Source organism: Octodon degus, unplaced genomic scaffold, assembly GCF_000260255.1.
Source record: "Octodon degus isolate 3935 unplaced genomic scaffold, OctDeg1.0 scaffold00354, whole genome shotgun sequence".
Classification (NCBI taxonomy): Eukaryota; Metazoa; Chordata; class Mammalia; order Rodentia; family Octodontidae; genus Octodon; species Octodon degus.
In genome coordinates this window covers 1,013,543-1,032,914 of record NW_004524930.1, presented here as the reverse complement: position 1 = coordinate 1,032,914, position 19,372 = coordinate 1,013,543, and the positions used below count along the sequence as shown (strand labels likewise).

General features: G+C 41.7%; 2 protein-coding genes across 2 annotated transcripts; both read right to left on the bottom strand.

The window, feature by feature from the left end:
• Window positions 1-4,591: 4,591 nt before the first annotated feature.
• Window positions 4,592-5,527, bottom strand: LOC101569220 (olfactory receptor 4X2-like). Its single transcript, XM_004648142.1, has one exon. It carries the CDS (start codon window positions 5,525-5,527, stop codon window positions 4,592-4,594), a length of 936 nt encoding a protein of 311 aa, XP_004648199.1.
• Window positions 5,528-16,288: 10,761 nt separating this feature from the next.
• On the bottom strand, window positions 16,289-17,236 carry LOC101568835 (olfactory receptor 4C5-like). The gene has a single exon (XM_004648141.1). The coding sequence runs from the start codon at window positions 17,234-17,236 to the stop codon at window positions 16,289-16,291; it is 948 nt and encodes a 315-aa protein (XP_004648198.1).
• Between the last annotated feature and the right edge of the window lie 2,136 nt (window positions 17,237-19,372).

Here is a 19,372-nt window from a genome sequence, read left to right as displayed (position 1 = left end):
ATGTTGAACTTTAAGTCCCTACCGAATTTGATAAAAAATTAAAAATTAGAATATATTTTAAAAATAGGCATAAAGAATGATATACTTCTTATGTTTACACATAAGTCCAAAAATCTCACCATATACAACCTTGAAGCAGGACAGTCCCACAATATTCCCTTTCCTGTCTCTTGCTTTCATTCACCACCCCCTTCTTTTTGAACAACCATCTACCTAGAGACATCATAGCAGCAACTGGCATGTCATGACAAGCAGCCCGTATTCAGAAGACCAGAATGACAGGCACTCCAAACATGAAACTACTATTACAGATTACAATCTGCAGTGGAGTTGCTTATTTCACAGGTATCAGTATATATAGTTAGTCAGGGTGAGAATCTTTCCAATTAACTGCTAGATTCAAAAATCTTCTGGACATTCTCAGGATCATTGCCTTGCCCATTGTGTACATGTCACTGTATGTCTTGACATTGTCATGATTCCTAGCTCTTCTTTCCCTCTCTTGATTAGTTAGTCCTTGAGATCCTGCTTTCCTTTTACTTGTATTATACCTTTCTATTTGTATTTCTTCTTTTGAGTTGTTATACTAGGGAAACTATACGATATTTACACATGTGTGTCTGGTTTATTTCCAAGGTCAATTAAGACTCAGGACATATGAGATCTTGCACTGTAACGTCATGTAACTCGGTAGTGTCCCAAATGTTCTGATCAAGGAGATTATGGGGCCAAGGAGGAAATTGATCGATGATGTAGAGTGTGCCCAAGGAGAGTCACAAGGAGAGAAAACATTCTCTCAGGCTTTCACAGAGAGCACATTGGCCAAGCAATGGACATGACTCATCCACATGGCTGACAATGACGAAGGTTGTACAATCTGAGGTACAGGATCTCAGGATAAATCCTGAGGGGATTTCGCTGACCTTATCAGACCCAAAAGCTACAACTCTTGTTGCATAGGTCCTGTTTTACCTTGGTCTTAACCATTCAGCAGAAAAGTATAAAAATGAAATATAGGGCCTGGGAGATGGCTCAATGGAATAAGCGCTTACCTGCCAAGCGCAAGGGTGTGAGTTCAATCCCCAGTTCCACAAAAAAAAAAAAAAAAGTAAGCCATGCTGTTATGTTGAGCTATAGGGGACTCAGATCAACAATTTCTGACATTGCCTGTCAAGCAGAAGACCCAATACTATTATGTGCTCCTGGACTCTTTTGAAATATTTTGCTGAGTTAGCAAACCTATAATATTCAAATAACGGAACTTAACAAAAAAAGGATATACAGATGAATGTCCATTTTGTATCTGTGTATTTAAAGTGGTTAATATAGATATGTAGTTACATTCTCTTAATGAATACAGTGATTTGTTCTAATGGTATTTGTAAATAACATATCATGTCCGCATCTTATACAGCAATTAACCACTAGGAAGAATGTATGCAATGTGTTGATTATTGAAACTGTCCTACCAATTTGATTTGAAACTGTCTCATTGCTATTTGGTTATCAATAAAATTATGGGAAAAAAAGACAGTAGAAATTTATTCAATGAAAGTCTTAGAAGTCTAGAATTTTTAAATCAAGGTGTTGGCAATTCCATGATCTCTCTGAAATCTGAGGGGATTTTGCTGATAGTTTTGATATACAACTTACTTCTTTGATTGTCTTTTGTTTGGAGAAAGTGGAATTTTAGTGCAAGAAGGGTATGGATCTGTCTTATTTTCCGTTATGTTTCCAGTGTTCCAATACTTAGGACTATTGTTCATGGAATATGTTGATCAGTGCTTTTCTATTCCCATAAAAACTTCAAAAATGCCAAGATGTATGCATAATACCTAAGTAGATTCTGGGAAGTAATGCCTGCTTAATGCTGAGTTACTCCTAATTTTCTGGATGTATGAAGGTAATAAGAATTGATGTGTAGTATTTCTAGAAGGGCATGGAAGTGGGAACCCGCTCAGCTCGTGGTGTCCAGGAAGCAGAGAGCAAAGGAAGAGGCAGAGACAAAAGGGCCAGAACCTCGCGGCCTCAAGGTCACTCCACCATGGCCCACACCCTCCACTTAGATCCCACCTCCCAGTACCCTATTCAGATACACATGCTTTTGATGAATTTAACCCTCTGATGAGATTATTGACCCCCTAAGCCAATGACCTCTTCGAGTCTCTTACCATAATGAAATTGACAATCAAGGAAAACCTCAAGACACCTCCTGTCCTTCAGAAATCTAAGAGAATACATGTATGTTTTGAGTTATTGAAATGTGTAGTAACTTGTTAACAATATTAATAAAAAGGTAATACACTTCAGAATTCAGATATATAAGAGGAATATTATGGATTATCATGAGAATTTGTAGGCAATTGTGGTATTATGTATATTGCATCTGATTTTATATATTCTGTATTCAATGTTTATTAATAAGAGCTGTTAACCTTTATTGACCTCTTAATAAGTGCCAAACATATATCTAAGTATTTTACATAAATCTTACTATTAATCTTTACAAATTATCAATTAAGTAATCAATATTTTTGTCTAAATAGAGCATCTCTCCCAAGATAATGAAACTAGAAAATTAGGTGCTATATTTTCTACTAACAAAATCTAAGTTAATAATGATTAAAATGGAGTTTGTTTTTAGAATTTGCTGCAAACATATACACTTATAAGGATATGAACAGTTCATACCCAAAGAGTCACCTGTGAATAATGCTATTATTTCTCTGGAAATGTTTTTAAAATCTGTACATGAACTGCAGCTTTTTCCACATGAAATATATGTGATTTTCATGTTGATATTGGCCCCAGTCACTCAGCTTGAAGATTTTCGTTATCTGAGCTTCCTGCTTCTTTTTCTCTGGAGCTACACTATCTCCTCTGGTTTGATCTGGTTACTTCTTAACATTTCAATACTTAGAATATAGTTTTCGTTGTTTTGGGTTCTTCTAAGAATTGACTTCTAAGATTGACTATCCTTCTGACAACTACATCTAGAAATACTAAATATCAATTTTAGTTTAAAACATTTTACTGGACTTCAATTTTTGCAGTGCAAAAAAGCAAATGTTTAATTTTTAAATAAGATTTAAATGCATTAAAAAGAAAACACCCCCCTAGTAAACAGAGAAGTGCAAATGAAACAGTAAGGTGTTTGTCTAATTTGAAAAATGTTTTCCCTTTTTATTATAAAATAATTTTTGCTTTCCCAAACATACAAATGGATAATGATTCCTGTCATTCTTTGACTGAAGTTTCCCAGATGTTGATACCTTGCCACATGTCCTTCACCATTCATTCGCTTAATAAGCAAATAGAGTCACAGGCACAATGACAGTAGGATTTTGCTCATGCAGTGGAAACGGGAGTAGTAGGTTAAGTGAGCCACTCTGGTAGTGACAGCCTGATGAGTCCAGGGTCTGATGTGTAGCGTGAAAATAGTGTATATTAAGAGTTTAGTACCAGAGAACAGTTTCGGCATGTTCATTAAAAAGAAGCAAACTGTGGAAGGGCATGGGGAGGTGAATTTGCTTTCATATACTAATTGTTTAACTGTGCATATTGATATAAAACACCATTTCATCCACCTTTGATATATTTTCTGAAATGATCTACTATGTCCAGATCCCTACACGAGTAACTCCCACACACAAGGATATATTTGAGATAAACCCAGTACAGATGTCCCAACTCAGCACATTAACGCCACATGGTTCCATTACCTCAGCTGCAGAGTTTTGCCCACCAACACCATTGTGCAGGATCCCATCTAGGGGCACAAGCTGCCCTCCACTGCCATCTATCTATAACATGGGCGATCTCCTCACTGTTTGTCCTCAGGCTTTTAACGATGAAGCAATCATTGTGAAGTGTACTCTTCAACTTCGCTGTCCCTTACACATCTTCTTTTTCAATTCAGGTTTTTAGCAGCCACTTTGCTGCAGCAGTTTTGTGTGATGCGCCAGAACATCATATCAGGATGGAGCTGGGACCCATCTGCCTCATTCCTAAAATTCATTAATTTAGGGAAACTGTAAGAGACCAGGCTATAAAGTTATGGGGTTCTTTCCCCTTTTATAAATAATAAATACCTTGTTAGAAGACACTATTCCTCCTTACAGTATTTAATGATAGTGTTTGAAGCTTTCAAGAGCACTTTGGAAGCCATGTGTCTCAATTTAATATAGAAGTATAGGTGACTTTCTATTCAAGTTATTGTCCAGTGTAGCAGTTCAGGCCTGTAATCCCAGAGCTTAGGAGGCTAAACCAAGAGGATTGCCATGAGTTGCAGACCAGCCTAGACTACACAGTGATTTTACAGTTAGGGTCAAGTATGTAACAGACCATATAACAAAAGAAAAGGTATTTAACACAATATTATTCAGTGTAGTAAAAATTATAAATAATATAAAATGGCTGACTTATACTACAATCATAAAGACGTGTTAAAATGATTAACATGAAATTTTTGAAGACGTACATGAGCTAGAGCAGTTATAGAACCAACAAACCCTGTGAACTTTCTGTCTATCCACAGGGCCCTATCAGGCTGAACTCCAAATCATGCCAGACCTAAGTCCCAGACCAAGACTCAGCCCCTGTCTCTCGCTAGCTTCACTGTCCTGATCCAGAGGTTCTTCACGGCCTTCTTCACTTCAGCGTTTCTCAGTGAGTAGATGACAGGGTTGAGGAGCGGGGTTATCACAGTGTAGAACACGGCCACCAGCTTATCTGCTGGCAGAGTGGCAGAAGGCCTCAGATAGATGAAGACACAAGGTGCGAAGAACAAGGTCACCACGGTGATATGGGATGGGCAGGTGGAGAGGGCTTTGCGCCGCCCCTCAGAGCTACGGGTCCTCAGATGGAGCAAGATGACCACATAGGAGGCTAACAGGACCACAAAGCTGACCACAGACAGGGTCCCCTCATTGGCAACAGTCAGGAGACCAATGAGGAAGGAGTCTGAGCAGGCAAGTTTGAGCAGGGGCAGCACATCACAGAAATAGTGGTCAATCACATTGGGGCCACAGAAGGGCAACTGGAAGATGAGAAGGACCTTAGCAATGGAATGGACAAAGCCTCCTGCCGATGCTGTTCCCACGAGGACAGCGCAGACCTGCCGGTTCATGATAGTCGTGTAGTGCAGAGGCTTGCAGATGGCCACGTAGCGGTCATAGGCCATCACTGTCAGCAGGAAAATCTCAATGCCCGCAAAGAAATGCATGAGGAAAAGCTGTGCCATGCAGCCCCCTACTGAGATGGATTTCCTCTCAGCCAACAGGTCTGAGATGAGTTTAGGGACTGTAGTGGATGAGTAGCAGATCTCCACCAAGGACAGGCAGCTGAGGAAGAAGTACATGGGGGAACCGAGACTTGCGCTGCTCAGGACAGTGAGGATGAGGAGGAAATTCCCCAGCACAGTTGCAGCATACATGAGCAGAAATATCACAAAACAAACCCTCTGCACCTGCTGACTGGAAGAAAATCCCAGGAAAATGAATTCTGTCACATTAAATGGGCTAGGCATGAGTGCACAGCAAGTGGCAGTGATGTCAGGGGTCTGATCTGAAATTATACACAAAATGAGAGATTTGATGAAGTAGCTGAGGGACATAAAATCCTTGGCCTAGCAAAGATGTGGTAGATATTGCAAGTAGAATGGTGTGTGGCTGTGATAAAAGGGCAAGTAGCAGAAAATTTTAAAGCCTTAATGACAGAAAGACTACAGTTAATGTGTGGTGGGCTGCTGTGGACTCTGGATAATGGGCAGTTATCGAGGATGTTTTTCAACTGGAAAGGAAACTCACTTTGTGTACAGCAGGTTGCATAGTGGAGGAAGCCAAAGAGGGCAGGGGACACATGAGATAGTTCTGCAGCCACCTCACAGCTCTCTGTGCCACGGCCAGGGTAGTGTAACAACGTCCGTGTCACATGGCTGTCTAGGGAGTTTGAAAGTCTTTAATTCTCCTTCACCGAAGCCACCGTGTATCAACTTGTCCTTGCTTCCTCTCTGTTCTTGGCTCACAGAACAGTGTTCTCAACCTCTGTGCATCCCAAGTTTGCAGAAGAGAGGTACCTGGTCACTTCTTTGTGCTCAGTATCTGCTAAGAAGACCATGAAGCTGATCACAGACACAAAGTGTGGTACAATTTCTACTTCACCTCTTATTTTTTTTTTTCATTTGGATGCCTGGTGCCTCATCCTTCCCAGCCCCATCTATAAAAGTCCTCTGCTGGAGCCTTCATGGCCCCAGGCATTGCCCCCAGTGGAAATCAAGGGCCCCCCTCTCCCCAGAGCCAACCCATACCCTCACACAGCCCAGCCTTTTATTTCCTTTTCATCACTCCCTGTTCAGTGACCGATTTACAGAGGTTCCTGGTCCAAGGAAGCCGAGGTCTGTGTGGATCTACACAGCCCCTCAGGCACTGAGACTCTCCAGGACACCTGAAAGTAGGAGCCAGAGTGTTTCCACTGATCATACCAGCTTCCTTCCTTCAATGACCCAGATAGGCTGTGCAACTAAAGGCCACCAGGACCCACAGAGAACTCATTCATAGAACTGATGATGGAAGAACACAGAGAGGGCTCTGAAGTCTTAGATGCATGGGAAAATCCACCAGGAAGCCACTCACGGAAGTCAGCACTGCTAACATCCTGGACTCCTAGATTCACACTGAGGACTTTGCAGGTAGCACCTATGTGACAGCTAGAAAGTTTTCACCTATCAGAGAGTCAAAGTGCAAACTGCTACGTATAGATGCCACCTGACTCATGGGTAGATGTCACACCAAGCTCCCTCCCAGGCTAGGTTAAGCCCCCTTCTACATGCTGCCTCTGCTTTCTCTTAGAGAAGGGAAATCCCTCCTGCAGCCCACAGGCCCTCCTTGGAAGTACCCACTCTCTCGAGGATACTTGGATGTACAGGGCCTACCGTGCTGGATCAGAACAGCTATGTCACCATCTGTGTGTCTGCTGTGTGGGGCTCCTGGGGCCAGAGATGACCTGCTCAGCACCCCATCTCCAGGGCCCACCGAAGTCACTGCATGGAAACAGCATTGGGGGGCTGTCACTGGGCAGAGGGAAGGGGCTGCTCACCTCAGGGGCCTTGGCATGGAGTGCTCAGTACACATGGAAGGAATGATTCACATGGTCCTCTATCATAACTTCTCTATCCCTCAGTCCAGGCCCTGGTCCTGTGCTCACCTCCAAGCCAGGCCCACACGGGAGCACTTGCAAAATTCTCTGTGGATAGCAGCTCTGTTTGCTCTGATCTCAGGTGGAATCAATCATGGAATGAAGAAGTCCTGGTGGCAAAGCACGCTTCTCAGTGGTGTGTCTGTGACTGTGCTATTCTCAGCGTGGGACATGCTGTCTTCTGAACACAGCTGTGCAGAGGAGACCTAAGATGAGTTTATCCTGCTGGTTCCAAGGGACCCATAGGGCAGCAGTACTGGGCCTGTGGGCAACCAGAACTCCTACCTTTCTGGGGTCCCCCGGTGCAGGCTCTGCTCCCAACTTTTGACCTAGAAATGCAGGGTGAAGAATGTAGTCTCTGCCCACTTGGTTTAAAAATGATTGCCAAGCAGCTCTGGATTGCTGGTGTTCCTGGAGCAGCTTGTGCTCAGTACACATGAAAGAAATGGTTCACAGGGTCCTCTATCACACCTTTGCCATCCCTCAGTCCCTGGCCCTGGCCCTGGCCCTGTGCTCACTTCCAAGCCCGACCCATGCAGAAGCACTTGCAAAGTTCCCTGTGGGTCACAGCACTGTTCCCTCTACTATCAAGGTACAATCATCGAATGCAGAAATCCTGGTGACTAAAGAGAACTCACAGCAGTGTTTCAGTGACTGTGCTGTTCTTGGCAAGGGACATGCTCTCTTCTGAACACAGCTATGCACAGGAGGCCTGAGATGAGCATACCCTGCAGGTTCCCAGAAACCGATAAGCAAGAAGCACTCAGAGTTCCAGCCTTCCCGGGGTCTGCAGGTGAAGATTCTGCACCCCAACCTTATCCTGGGTTCATGCTGATGAAGCATGGAGTTTCTGTCCACTTGATTTAAAAATGACCATCATGTGGACCTGGCCCAGAGGATTTTTCTATTGAGATTTGGGAATTGGGGTGGCTTAGGCTTCTGTTCACAAAGTTTACATCAGGGAAAAACCTTGCTCAGTAGGAGGTGGGGCCCCAGGGAGCTCTTCTCTTGTTGTCCAACATGACAGAAGATCCCAAGGGAAGCAGGACCTCAGAGTGCTCGTGGGTAGCAGTGCTCGGGAGCTCCAACCAGCATAGGAGCACATTCAACTTTCCCAGGGTTCACAGAGCTCTCACGCATGTGGGGGTGCTCACGGGGCAGCGAGACCTCACCTGCTCATTGAGATGGAATCAATGACACTGTTGCAAGGGTGGGGCCAAGGGTTTGGGCACACACCCTCAGGAGGCTTGGGTACCCTGGCTTAGCAGAGGAGGTTTCATGGCTCCCAGCCAAGAATACCTTGTCCCACATAGGATGGTGCCAATGTGAGGGACGTTCCGTTGTGTGGTCTGGCCTGGCATGGAGGGTGTGATTAACACTAAGAAGGTAGAGGCTGGCTATGCTGTGGAATAGCCTATGAAGCCCCGGAGAGCCCTACAGTGCACAGACCTGTGCTACTCTGGTATTCACAGTGCTGTTTTGGTTTTTATTTAGGACAGGGTTAAAAGGTACAGAGGGTCTCACTCCATAGATTGGACTCGGACTGATCCTCCTGTTTAAAGCCTCTCAAGTGCTAGGATTACAGGCACGCACTACCATGTCCAGTCTCTGTTGCCATGTCAGTGTGCCCCGGGGGCAGGGCCGGCACGGCAGGCCAAAGGATCAAACTCCCAGCCCCTGCATCTGCCTAAGAAGGCACTTTAATCCACTGAGCTATTTGGCCGCCCTCATAGTGCTGTTGCTGGAAGAAAATTTGCCTTGATTCGGTAATCACTGGAAAGTGGAAAGTCCAATTCGTGGGAGTCCATTACACTGCAGCGACTCCTGCTATGTGTGTTTAAAGCTTCTGTGATCAAAGGTTTTACTGCTGACAGAAGAGAAGCTTATAAAATGAACTGGGACCTGCTCTGTGCTGCTGACAAATATTGTTAACTTATCTTGACTAAATGTGGAACTAAGAAAAGATCCTGTATGTTTCCTCTACAGATTTCTTAGAAAATTATGTGAGATATCTTAAGCTTTAAAAGAAAGGTTGGACACAGTGGACTTTGCACACATGAACACTGAATTTACTTGTATCACTTTATTCAAACACAGGGAAGGGCCAGTGTGATAGCTCAGTGTACTAAACACCTCCTTGGCAAGAGCAGGGATTGGGGTTCCGTCCCCAGCATCACATGCTGTGCTGGCCTGCCCCAAAGCACACTGAGCTGGCCACCAAGACCTGGTGTACTGGCACATGGTGTACTGTAATCTCAGCTCTAGGGAGGCTGAAAACAGGAGGATCACTACAAGGCTGATCTGTGCAGTGAGACCCTGTACCAAATATATGAGAAGAGAGGAGAAAAAGAACCACAATGAAAATGAGCAAGCATGTAAATAAAACCTCCAAATATTTAAATGTAATCAATGGTATTCTGTTGTATGTCCCCATGAAGTTCAGTTTCTGTGACATTTTCTCATCAAAGTATTTTCTCAATTAGAATATTTACTTGAATGTCCCTAATACAGAAATGTCTTCAATGTGTGCCTTTGAGTGTTTGCTGTAGGAAACTACATTTGCTAAAATATTTCTGGGATAAGCCTTGCTCAGCTAGCCCTTGGAATTGTGCTTGTCAAAATTTGAATATATCTCCTGACTTGGGGCAAAATGCACCATGACCTTTGACCCTGTTTTTCCATTCCAGTTATAACTAAACCTCCACCAACCCCTTTTCTGTCAGAATCAGGACCATTTCTCCCAAATACCTTCTGGTGAAAGGTATTGTGCACATCAAGTACAACTATCAGCTTGTGCTTATGTAGAACCTAATGGGAATGCAGCACATGCTTCCAGCAGCTCTCAGTCACAGCAGCCAACAGCAGAAACCACTCCCATGCCTGTCCAGAACGTTTCTCCTGTGGTATATCCATACAACAGGATGCCCGCTCTGGATAGAGAGAACAAACCTACTGTAACATGAAACACAAAATCTCAAGAACATGTAGAGTGAAATAGGCCACCTACTGAAGAGTATGCACTTTATGCATTCACCTGCAGGTTCCCAGGAATTAGCTAATCCACAATGGCAGAAGTCAGGTGAGTTAAGTGCTGGCCAGATAGCTCAGTGGATTAAAGTATCTGCTTAGGCAGACACAGGGACTGGGGTTCAATTCCAGTAAGCCATGCAGGCCCCACCCCCTGGGTGTGCTGAGCTGGGCACGGTGGTGCACACCTGTAATCCCAGGGTTTAGGAGGCTGAAAAAGGGAGCATTACTACAAATCAGATCTGTATAGTGAAACCCTGTACTAAATACATTTTTTTAAAAAAAAATCAGGTGAGTTGGCGGGGTCAGCTCCCCCCTGGTGGGGTGTTTCTTGTCTCAAGTGTTGGTCATCAGAGCATACATTTGCTAAAACATGCACTTGGGTGCTACATTTCACTGGATGTCAATTTTATCACCATTAAAACATGATGGTGACTTGGGATGGGTGGGCACTGGGTTTCTTCCATATGTTTCTGCATTTAATTCTTTAGTGCAGATGTTATTAATTTAGGGATTTCTTTTTTTATTTCCAATCTGATGTCTTGTATATCTTTCTGCAGCTGTTTCTTTATTTCAGAAGCCATTGATTCATTGTTTTAGCTGTGTGAGTTCCAGTTTTTTCTGTGTTAGTGTCCTCTACTCTTGTTACAGGTGGGCTTGGGTTCTGAGGTTGCATTTTGTTCCTTCTCGTCATTTTGTGTAGCACTGTCTTCTGACCTTTGTTGTAGATGTTTGCTGTAGTTATAACCTTCGCATGTACTGAAGTTCAGGTGTAGTTCTACAAAGTTTGGACTTATCCAGCTGCGTCTGGCTTAGGTCTGGCTGCTGTGCTCAGCTCCTTCCCGCTGCTGCCCTTGAGGGTGAACCTGTTGTGCCCCTGTGGCAAGATGTTCTGTCCCTGGACTAGCTGGGTGGATCTATGTTCTACACTGACTGCAGGGATTGCAGCTGCAGGATTACACCCCAGGCGTGTATGCCTGGCCTGAGCTGTTCCTGGAGGGGGCATGGTGAAGTAGGGGGAAGAGGAAGCTCTCCCACACACTCACCGGATCTGGGTTAGGACTGGGTCTGGGGGTTCCTGGATGCGGCAGAAATTCTTACTCCATGGGCGGGTTGGGGGAGGTGCTGCAGAGTGGTGGGGGGTGGCCCAAGGGGGTGGGAGCGGGTCCGGCCCCCACTGCACCTGGGCTGGGACTGTTCCCGCCAGCGCAGGGTAGCAGGAAGCTCTCCCACACACTCACTGGACCTGGGCTAGGAATATGTCTGGGGGTTCCCAGAATGGGGAAGAAATTGCTACTTTTCGGGCGGGGTGGGGGAGGTGCTGCGGAGTGGTGGGGGGGTGGCCCAAGGGTGTGGGAGAGGGTCGGCCCATGCTGCGCCTGGACTGGGACTGGTTCCACTGACGCAGGGTAGCAGGAAGCTCTCTCCATACTCACTGGACCTGGGCTAGGACTGGGTCTGTGGTTTCCTGGAATGTGGCAGAAATTCCTACTCGGGCACTGTGGAGGAGGTACTGTGAAGTGGTGGGGGGTGGCCCAAGGGGGTGGGAGAGGTTCTGGCATAGTTAGAAATTGTTGACCTGAGTCCCCTACAGCTCAACATAAGTGTTATGTCATTTGAATTAATTTTTGACTATACTTTGGCTTTGGAGAGGAATTGTTTTATACAGACAGTGGTACAATTTGAAGTCAGTAGCTAAAGATTCTAAAATGCATGCTTTGTACTGTTAAGATTTAATCAGTCAGGAAAATTTTATCTAACCAATCATAGCTACTTTATTGTTTTTGGATGAATGTTGTTCAGGCTGCAATGTGTAGCTTTTGTTAACTCTTATTTGTACTGTCTCAAGTTCATTATTTTTTTTTAAAGACACATTTTATTCAGCATCATGATCAGACTGTTACATTTAGCAATCAACAGCATGGGTGCAAAAAAAGAGATCTACATTAAAACACTTTGTTGGAATGCTTTACTCTTTCTATAGAACAGAAACTAAAATAACCTGTTGTACAAATACAGTCCTCAAGATTTTGCCCACACACATGAGTATTGTTTAAAACATGTCTTCTTTGTAGCAACTAGGCCCTGCTGCCACTATGCTTGCCTGAGTTCACAAATCTGTTGTAACCTGTAGCTTCCCTGTCACTTCTCAGGCTCTCCTCTCCTGCTGAGCTTTGTTTCCTGGAAGTGTTTAACATCTTCTGCCACTGCCATAGCTACTGTAGCTGCTCGAGCCGCCATAGCCACCTGATTTCCTGATTTGGTAAAATGTTGGCTTTCACCACCATAGGGCCGAGAGTTTCTGTCTCCAAAGTTTCCTCCCATCATGTGTCCAAAATTTGAAGACTGACTGTTATAATTGCCAAATTTATTATAGTTTCCCTCACTTCTGCAATTGCTTCCATCATTGTCAAATCCATTGTAGCCATCTCTGCTGCCACTATATATACCCCCACTACAGCTGCCACCAAAGCCACCTCAACCACTGAAGTTTCCTCCATGACTGAAACTGTTATTGCCACCAAAACCAAAGCTTCTCTAGCTATACAACCACCACCAAAATTTCCAGAACCACTTTACCCTTTTTGGTAAAATGAAGCACTAGCCATCTCCTGCTTCAACAGGGCTTTCCTCACTTCACAGTTGTGGCTGTTCACAGAATGGTATTTCTGAATGACAATTTTATCCACAGAATCATGGTTATCAAATGTTACCAAAGCAAAGGCCTCCTCTTTCCACTGCTATGGTCGGTCATCATTTCAATCACTTCAATTTTTCCAGGTTGTTAAAAATATTCCTGCAGGTGACATTCTTCAGTATCTTCTTTAATGTCACTAGCAAAGGTCTTCATCATTAGGTGGGTACCTGGTCTTTGAGAATCTTCTCTTGAGACAGCTCTTTTTGGTTCCACAACTTTTGTTCTCTTCGTGTGACCTTACATTCATGGCTGCATCCACATCCTCCACAGAGGCGTAAGTGACAAACTCAAAGCCTCTGGAATGCTTGGAGTTTGGGTCTCTCATTACTGCGTAGTCTGTGAGTGTTCCCCATTGCTCAGAATGCCTCCTCCAACTCTGATCAGTTGTTTCAAAGCTCAGACCTCAAATGAAGAGTTTCTGTAGCTGTTTGGACTCCTTGAGAGACTCTGACGTAGACATGACGGCAGTTGGAAGAGAGACTGACGATGCTTCCTCCGCGGTGTCCAGCAGCAGAAAGAAGTTCATTACTATGTTTAATGGCTCCCTTGCCAAGATAGTTAGTATGAATAAAGCAGGCTTTGAGTTTTTGTTTTAAACAGATTCATATTGAAGCAAAGACTTACAAACAAGTTGAAGGGAATGCCTTGTATGCTGTATCTTGTTACATAAAGCAATTGCCAGAATCTTAGTAAATACAATGTTTTAAAAGTTTGTTGTCTTTGTTTATTCATAAAAATTATAACAAGTTAAATTTAAGTGAGACACATATGTAAATATTGTATTGTATCCCTACTGTAAGAACTCAAAGAATAAAAAAAATTGAAAGGTACAGCACAGTTAAATGGAAAGAGAGAACTTAAGGATTAAACAATGAGAGAGAGAGAGAGAGAGAGAGAGAGAGAGAGAGAGAGAGAGAGAAAAAAAGTCAGGAAATATGGCAGGGGAAAAACCATATATTTATATAAACAAGATGGTGAAGGCAGTGGTCCAAAGAATTTCCATCATGTTTTTGAACATAGCAGTTAATGGTAATGGGTAGAATTCTCACCCGGACTAACTATATGGTGCTATCTGTGAACTAAGGAAGAACATTGTAAACAGCAATGTGTAATACTCAAACCACACTTAAAATACCTGTCATTTTGGTCTTCTAAATGTGTACTGCTTCTAATATCACATCAATTATTGCTATACTTTCTTTAAAGTAAATGTTAAAAAAAGGTAATAAAAGTAGACGAGGGTCAAGAAAAAAAAGTGTAGCAGGATTGTACTGCTACAATGCTATATATGGTTTGATTTCTAAATTTCTGTGTAAAAAATGTGTAATTGTTTCTTAACATTCTATAGGGATTTAAATTTTAGAATATCAGTGGTTGTTGGAAGATAGACTCTCCACCTTATGTCTAAGGTATGTGATATTAAACTAGATAGTGATGTTAAGCTTAACTTCCTGTGTTATAGGATAATAATATCATTAAGCTTATCTTCTAGATGTTTAACAACTAAAGTTTGCAGACCAAAAATTAGACACAGAGATGGTTAAAAAGATAGCCAATATTTTGGCCATAGCCCTTCAAGGTCAGTGAGGACTCAGAATGTAAGAGAACCTCTGCTGTGACATTCCATAACTAAGTGGTGTCCCAAATTTTGATCAAGGAGATCATGGGGCCACAGAGGAAAATGACTGATGATGTATAGTGTGTCTAAGGAGAATCACCTAGAGAGAAAAAATTCTCTCAGGCTATCACAGACAGCAAATTTGTCAAGCAATGGCCATGACTCATCCAGATGGCTGACACTAACAAAAGATCCACAAGGTGCTGTACATGGTTCCAGGGTAAATCCTGAGGGTATTTGAAGACTTTATCAGATAGCATAAGTTACATTTGTAGATATATAGGTCCTGCTTTAACTTGGTCTTAGCCATCCAGCAGAAAAATGTGACCATGAGGTGTAAAAAGTAAAGCTACGTTAATATGCTGAGCTGTAAAAGGTTCACATCAACAAGTTTGGACAATTTCCAGTTGTACTGATAATTCACTACTATTATGGACTATTGGACTACATTGGGTTATTTTGCTGAATTCAAGCACATACAATATTTGGACTGGCATCAAGTATCAAAGGTATGTTGAAGACTTCTCCAAATACAACTACTCTAACAGCAATGGAACACCCATCTCTAGCAAAATAAAACAAAAAAGGGAGATGTAAATAAAGGACCATTTTGTTGTGAAAAAAATTTGTATATACAAGATATCTAGAATAGATATACAGCTACTTTCTCTTAGTTCAATGGGAAGAAAGGTTTGTACTAACATTGTTTAGACAAGATGTCATGTCTGCATCTTGTCCTCTAAATAACTACTATGAAGACAACAATATACAATATATTAATTATTGTAACTATCCTACTAACCTGTTTTGAAACTGTTCCATTGGCATTTTATATTTTTCTCATTAAAATGAAAAAAATGATAATTTATTTAAAGGCAATTATCCCACCATTCATTCTCCAATCATGTAGAACTTCCCATTTCTTTATATTTTGAGTTTCTAAGCATGGAAGTAGCTGAAAACAAATATGATATTGACCCACCATCATAATTAACAGAGCTACTGTAATAATAGAAGAATTAATGGGAATAACAGGCCTAATTTCAATATACATAGTGGGAAATCTGCTGACAGAAGGATGCAGGATAGAATTCATCTCAGCATTCCAATGAACATGTAAAGTAAAACTACAACTGAACTGCACCCTAAAGAATTTGAGAATGTGGAGGACATTTAATTATCCTGTTTTACAAGTGTCTGGACCAGTTGCCAAGAATGGCACAACCTTTCTCAGCTAGTGTTTATTAAAGAAATGCATTTTTGGTGGCCTAAGGATGTTTTCCTTTACCTCATATTTATACCCTTAGACATGGAATAAATTCAAACATTATTTTGTTTTACACACAAATAAATTTTTAAGTGAGAATTGTATTACTGCTCCTATGTCATATTTTACTAAGATTTGGTGCCTCATATTTCTTACTGAAGTAGTAGGAATGTTGAGGAATTGATAAATCATTTTCATTTTACCTTTTTATATAATCAGATAATATGACATATAATTTGATGTACAATTTTGCCTGTTATAGAGGGTGTGACAATTATAGTGGTAAATGCACAGAACATTTTGGCATAATAAGATGCTGAATAAATAAGTATTTTACTTAAAAAATTCATCTTTTATGAAAAAAGAACCAATAAAGAAATTGCAGAAAACAAAGGGAACATATACTTAAACTAATGTATGCTGACTTCAAGGGCATTTCTTTTCTTGATGGTCCCATTATTGTTGAAATGAGGACAGATTTTTTTCATGTTCTCTCTTCATATGAGTTAGTACCTGAGATCATTCTCTGGCTCCACAGTTTCTTCATGGCATTTTTCACCTCTGTGTTTCTGAGGGTATAGATTAGAGGATTCAGCATGGGGGTCACCACAGTGTAAAACACAGCTACTGCCTTATCAATGGGAAAGGTGACTACAGGCCGAAGGTACACAAATATGCAGGGAACAAAGAACAGGACAACCACGTTGATATGGGCAGTACAGGTTGACAGGGCCTTCCATTTTGCTTCAGTACTGTGATTCTTCAGGGAGCAGAAGATGAGGACATAGGAGGTGACAAGAGCAGCAAAAATGAGCACACACATCAGACCACTGTTTGCAGCAACAAAGAGTCCGAAGATGTGGGTGTCAGCACAAGAGAGCTTCAGGAGAGGGAACAGGTCACAGATAAAATGGTCAATGACATTGGGACCACAGAATGGCAAGAAGACCATGAAAAGAATTTGGATGAGAGCATGAAGGAATCCTCCGGCCCAGGCTGTGGACACCAGGAGGCCACACACATGCCTGTTCATTGCAATAACATAATGCAGAGGCCTGCATATGGCCACGTAGCGGTCATAGGCCATCACCGTGAGCAGGATGATTTCAACTCCTCCAAAGAAGTGTTCTGCAAAGACCTGTGCCATGCATCCACTAAAAGAAATGGTTTTCTTCTCAGCCAGTAAGTCCAATATCATTTTGGGGGCCATGGTAGAAGAGCAGCAGCAATCAATGAAAGATAAAAAGGATAGGAAGAAATACATGGGGGAACCCAGGGCTGGGGTCCTGGTGATAGTCACAACAATGAGTAAGTTAGCTGCCAGGGTGAGGCAGTAGATGAGGGAAAATAGGACACACAAGAGTTTCTGTACCTTTGGGTTCTGTGTGAAACTGAGCAGGATGAATTCTGTCACGTTGTTCACTTGTTCCATGGAACCAGGTTGGCACAGAGATAAGGAATTGAGCTGTGAATAGTGAAGGTATGCAAATTGTGCCAGCTATATTCTGCACAAACATAACTTTTATGAGGGTTTGCTATGACACTGATGAAATTCCATGCAGAAAATTTTTTTATTTTTTTTTTATTTTTAGGGAAGGGTCTACAAGATGTTCAGGGTCTCACTACTAGATCGGACCCGTATTAATCTGCCTGTTTACAGCCTCTCAAGAGCTGGGATTACAGGCATGCTCCACCACTCCCAGTCTCAATTGCTGTCTCAGTGCACCCCAGGGGTGGGGCTGGCATAGCAGGCCTGAGGATTGGGGATCGAACCCCTGGCCCCTGTGCCTGCTTGCAGGTGCTTTAATCTGCTGAGCTATTTGGCCAACCCTCCAAGGAGAAAACTAGACATAAAAGTTGGGCCATGACCCATCCAGATGGCTGACACTGACGAAAGATCTACAAGCAGCTCTACATGGTTTCAGGGTAAATTTGAGGGGATCTGACTGACCTTGTCAGATACAAAGGTTACATTTTTAGTTATATAGGTCTTGCTTTAATTTGGTCTTAACCGTCCAGTAGAAAATTATATCCATGAGGTATAAAAAGTAATGCCATATTAATATGCTGAGCTGTAAAAGGTTCAAATCAACAACTTCTGACAATTGCCAGTTCTGCTGATAACCCACAACTATTATGGATGTTTAGAATATACTGGGATATTTTGCTCAATTCATGTACCTACAATACTTGAACTGGCATCAAGTATGAAAAGGTTATTTAAAGATTTCTCCAAATACAGCTTCTCTAACAGCAATGGAACACCCATCTCTGACAAAAGAAAACAAACAAAAAAAAAGGGGGGGATATAAATGATGGACCTTAGTTTGTAGTGAAAATAAATATATGTATATACAAATTGGTTAGGATAGATATACAACTACTTTGTCTTAGTTTAATGAGCAGAAAGATTTGTGCTAATATTTTTTAGACAAGAAATGTCTACGTCTTGTAGTGTGAATAACTACTATGAAGACAACAATAAGCAACGTATTAATTATTGTAACTGCCCTACTAACCTGTTTTGAAACTATCTCATTACTATTTCTTTCTCATTAAAATTAACAAAATATAAAAAATACAAAAATAAGCTTAGAAAAATGAGAAAAAAAAACCTTTGGCCACAATATGAGACATGTAAGGAACACAACTCATTGTCTCTTTCTTTGTCTCTTCTCTCTCCTCTCTCTGTGTCTCTGTCTGTCTGTCTTTATGCCTCTCTCTCTTTCTCCGTGTGTGTGTATGTGTGTGTGTGTGTGTGTGTGTGTGTGTGTGTGTGTTTCTGCCTCTCTGTCTATCTCTCTATCTCTCTCATCTCATGCACAGTTTTATGATTACTGAGTCATCGCTGACCTTTCCTGTAGTGGTAAGTGGATTGATAGCTCTCTGACTATTGATAGCATAGCTTTTCTTATAGAAAAACCAGGACAAACTGAAGATCACAAGACGACCAGTGATGTGATCCCAAGAATGCTCCAAGTTTATTAGAAATATTTACACCCACTATTTAGATAGGTCTAACCATTTTTGATTTCAGAGGCATTGTACAAATTAAAAGCTAGTTCAAAGAAGATGATGAATAGTTTTCTACAATTTTTACAGAGTAATATTTTTACGATGAAGAAATAAGACAGGATATTTTGTTGAACAAGATGCGCTCATTAGAGTCATATGGACTAATTTTACAGTCAATGTATGTTGCCTTTTAGCCACCTGGTGTTCACGCAGATCTTGGTCTTATTACTCTGAAATGTTTTTCACCTCTAAAATAGAAAAAAACTAATAATTCAGGAAAAGATGAATGTCATTTTCACAAGTATCAAGTTGAGATCCTAAAGTTACATCTCTTGTATACTCCAGATTTGGTAAAAGAATAAGAAATATCATTTTGATCATCAAAACATTTAAAGTTTTTAGTTCTAGGCAAGAAGAAATGCAAAAATACTCAACTGAAGAGGTGAAAAATCAATCATATGGAGAAAAAGGTTGAATATAAAAATAATAGCATTAAGCAATATAAGATTAGACATGAAAAATTCAAGTTTGTTGATATTTAACAATGCAAATA

Excerpts from the sequence above, each read along its gene's own strand:
- LOC101569220 (XM_004648142.1), bottom strand. The coding sequence starts at position 5,527 with ATGCCTAGCCCATTTAATGTGACAGAATTCATTTTCCTGGGATTTTCT.
- LOC101568835 (XM_004648141.1), bottom strand. The coding sequence starts at position 17,236 with ATGGAACAAGTGAACAACGTGACAGAATTCATCCTGCTCAGTTTCACA.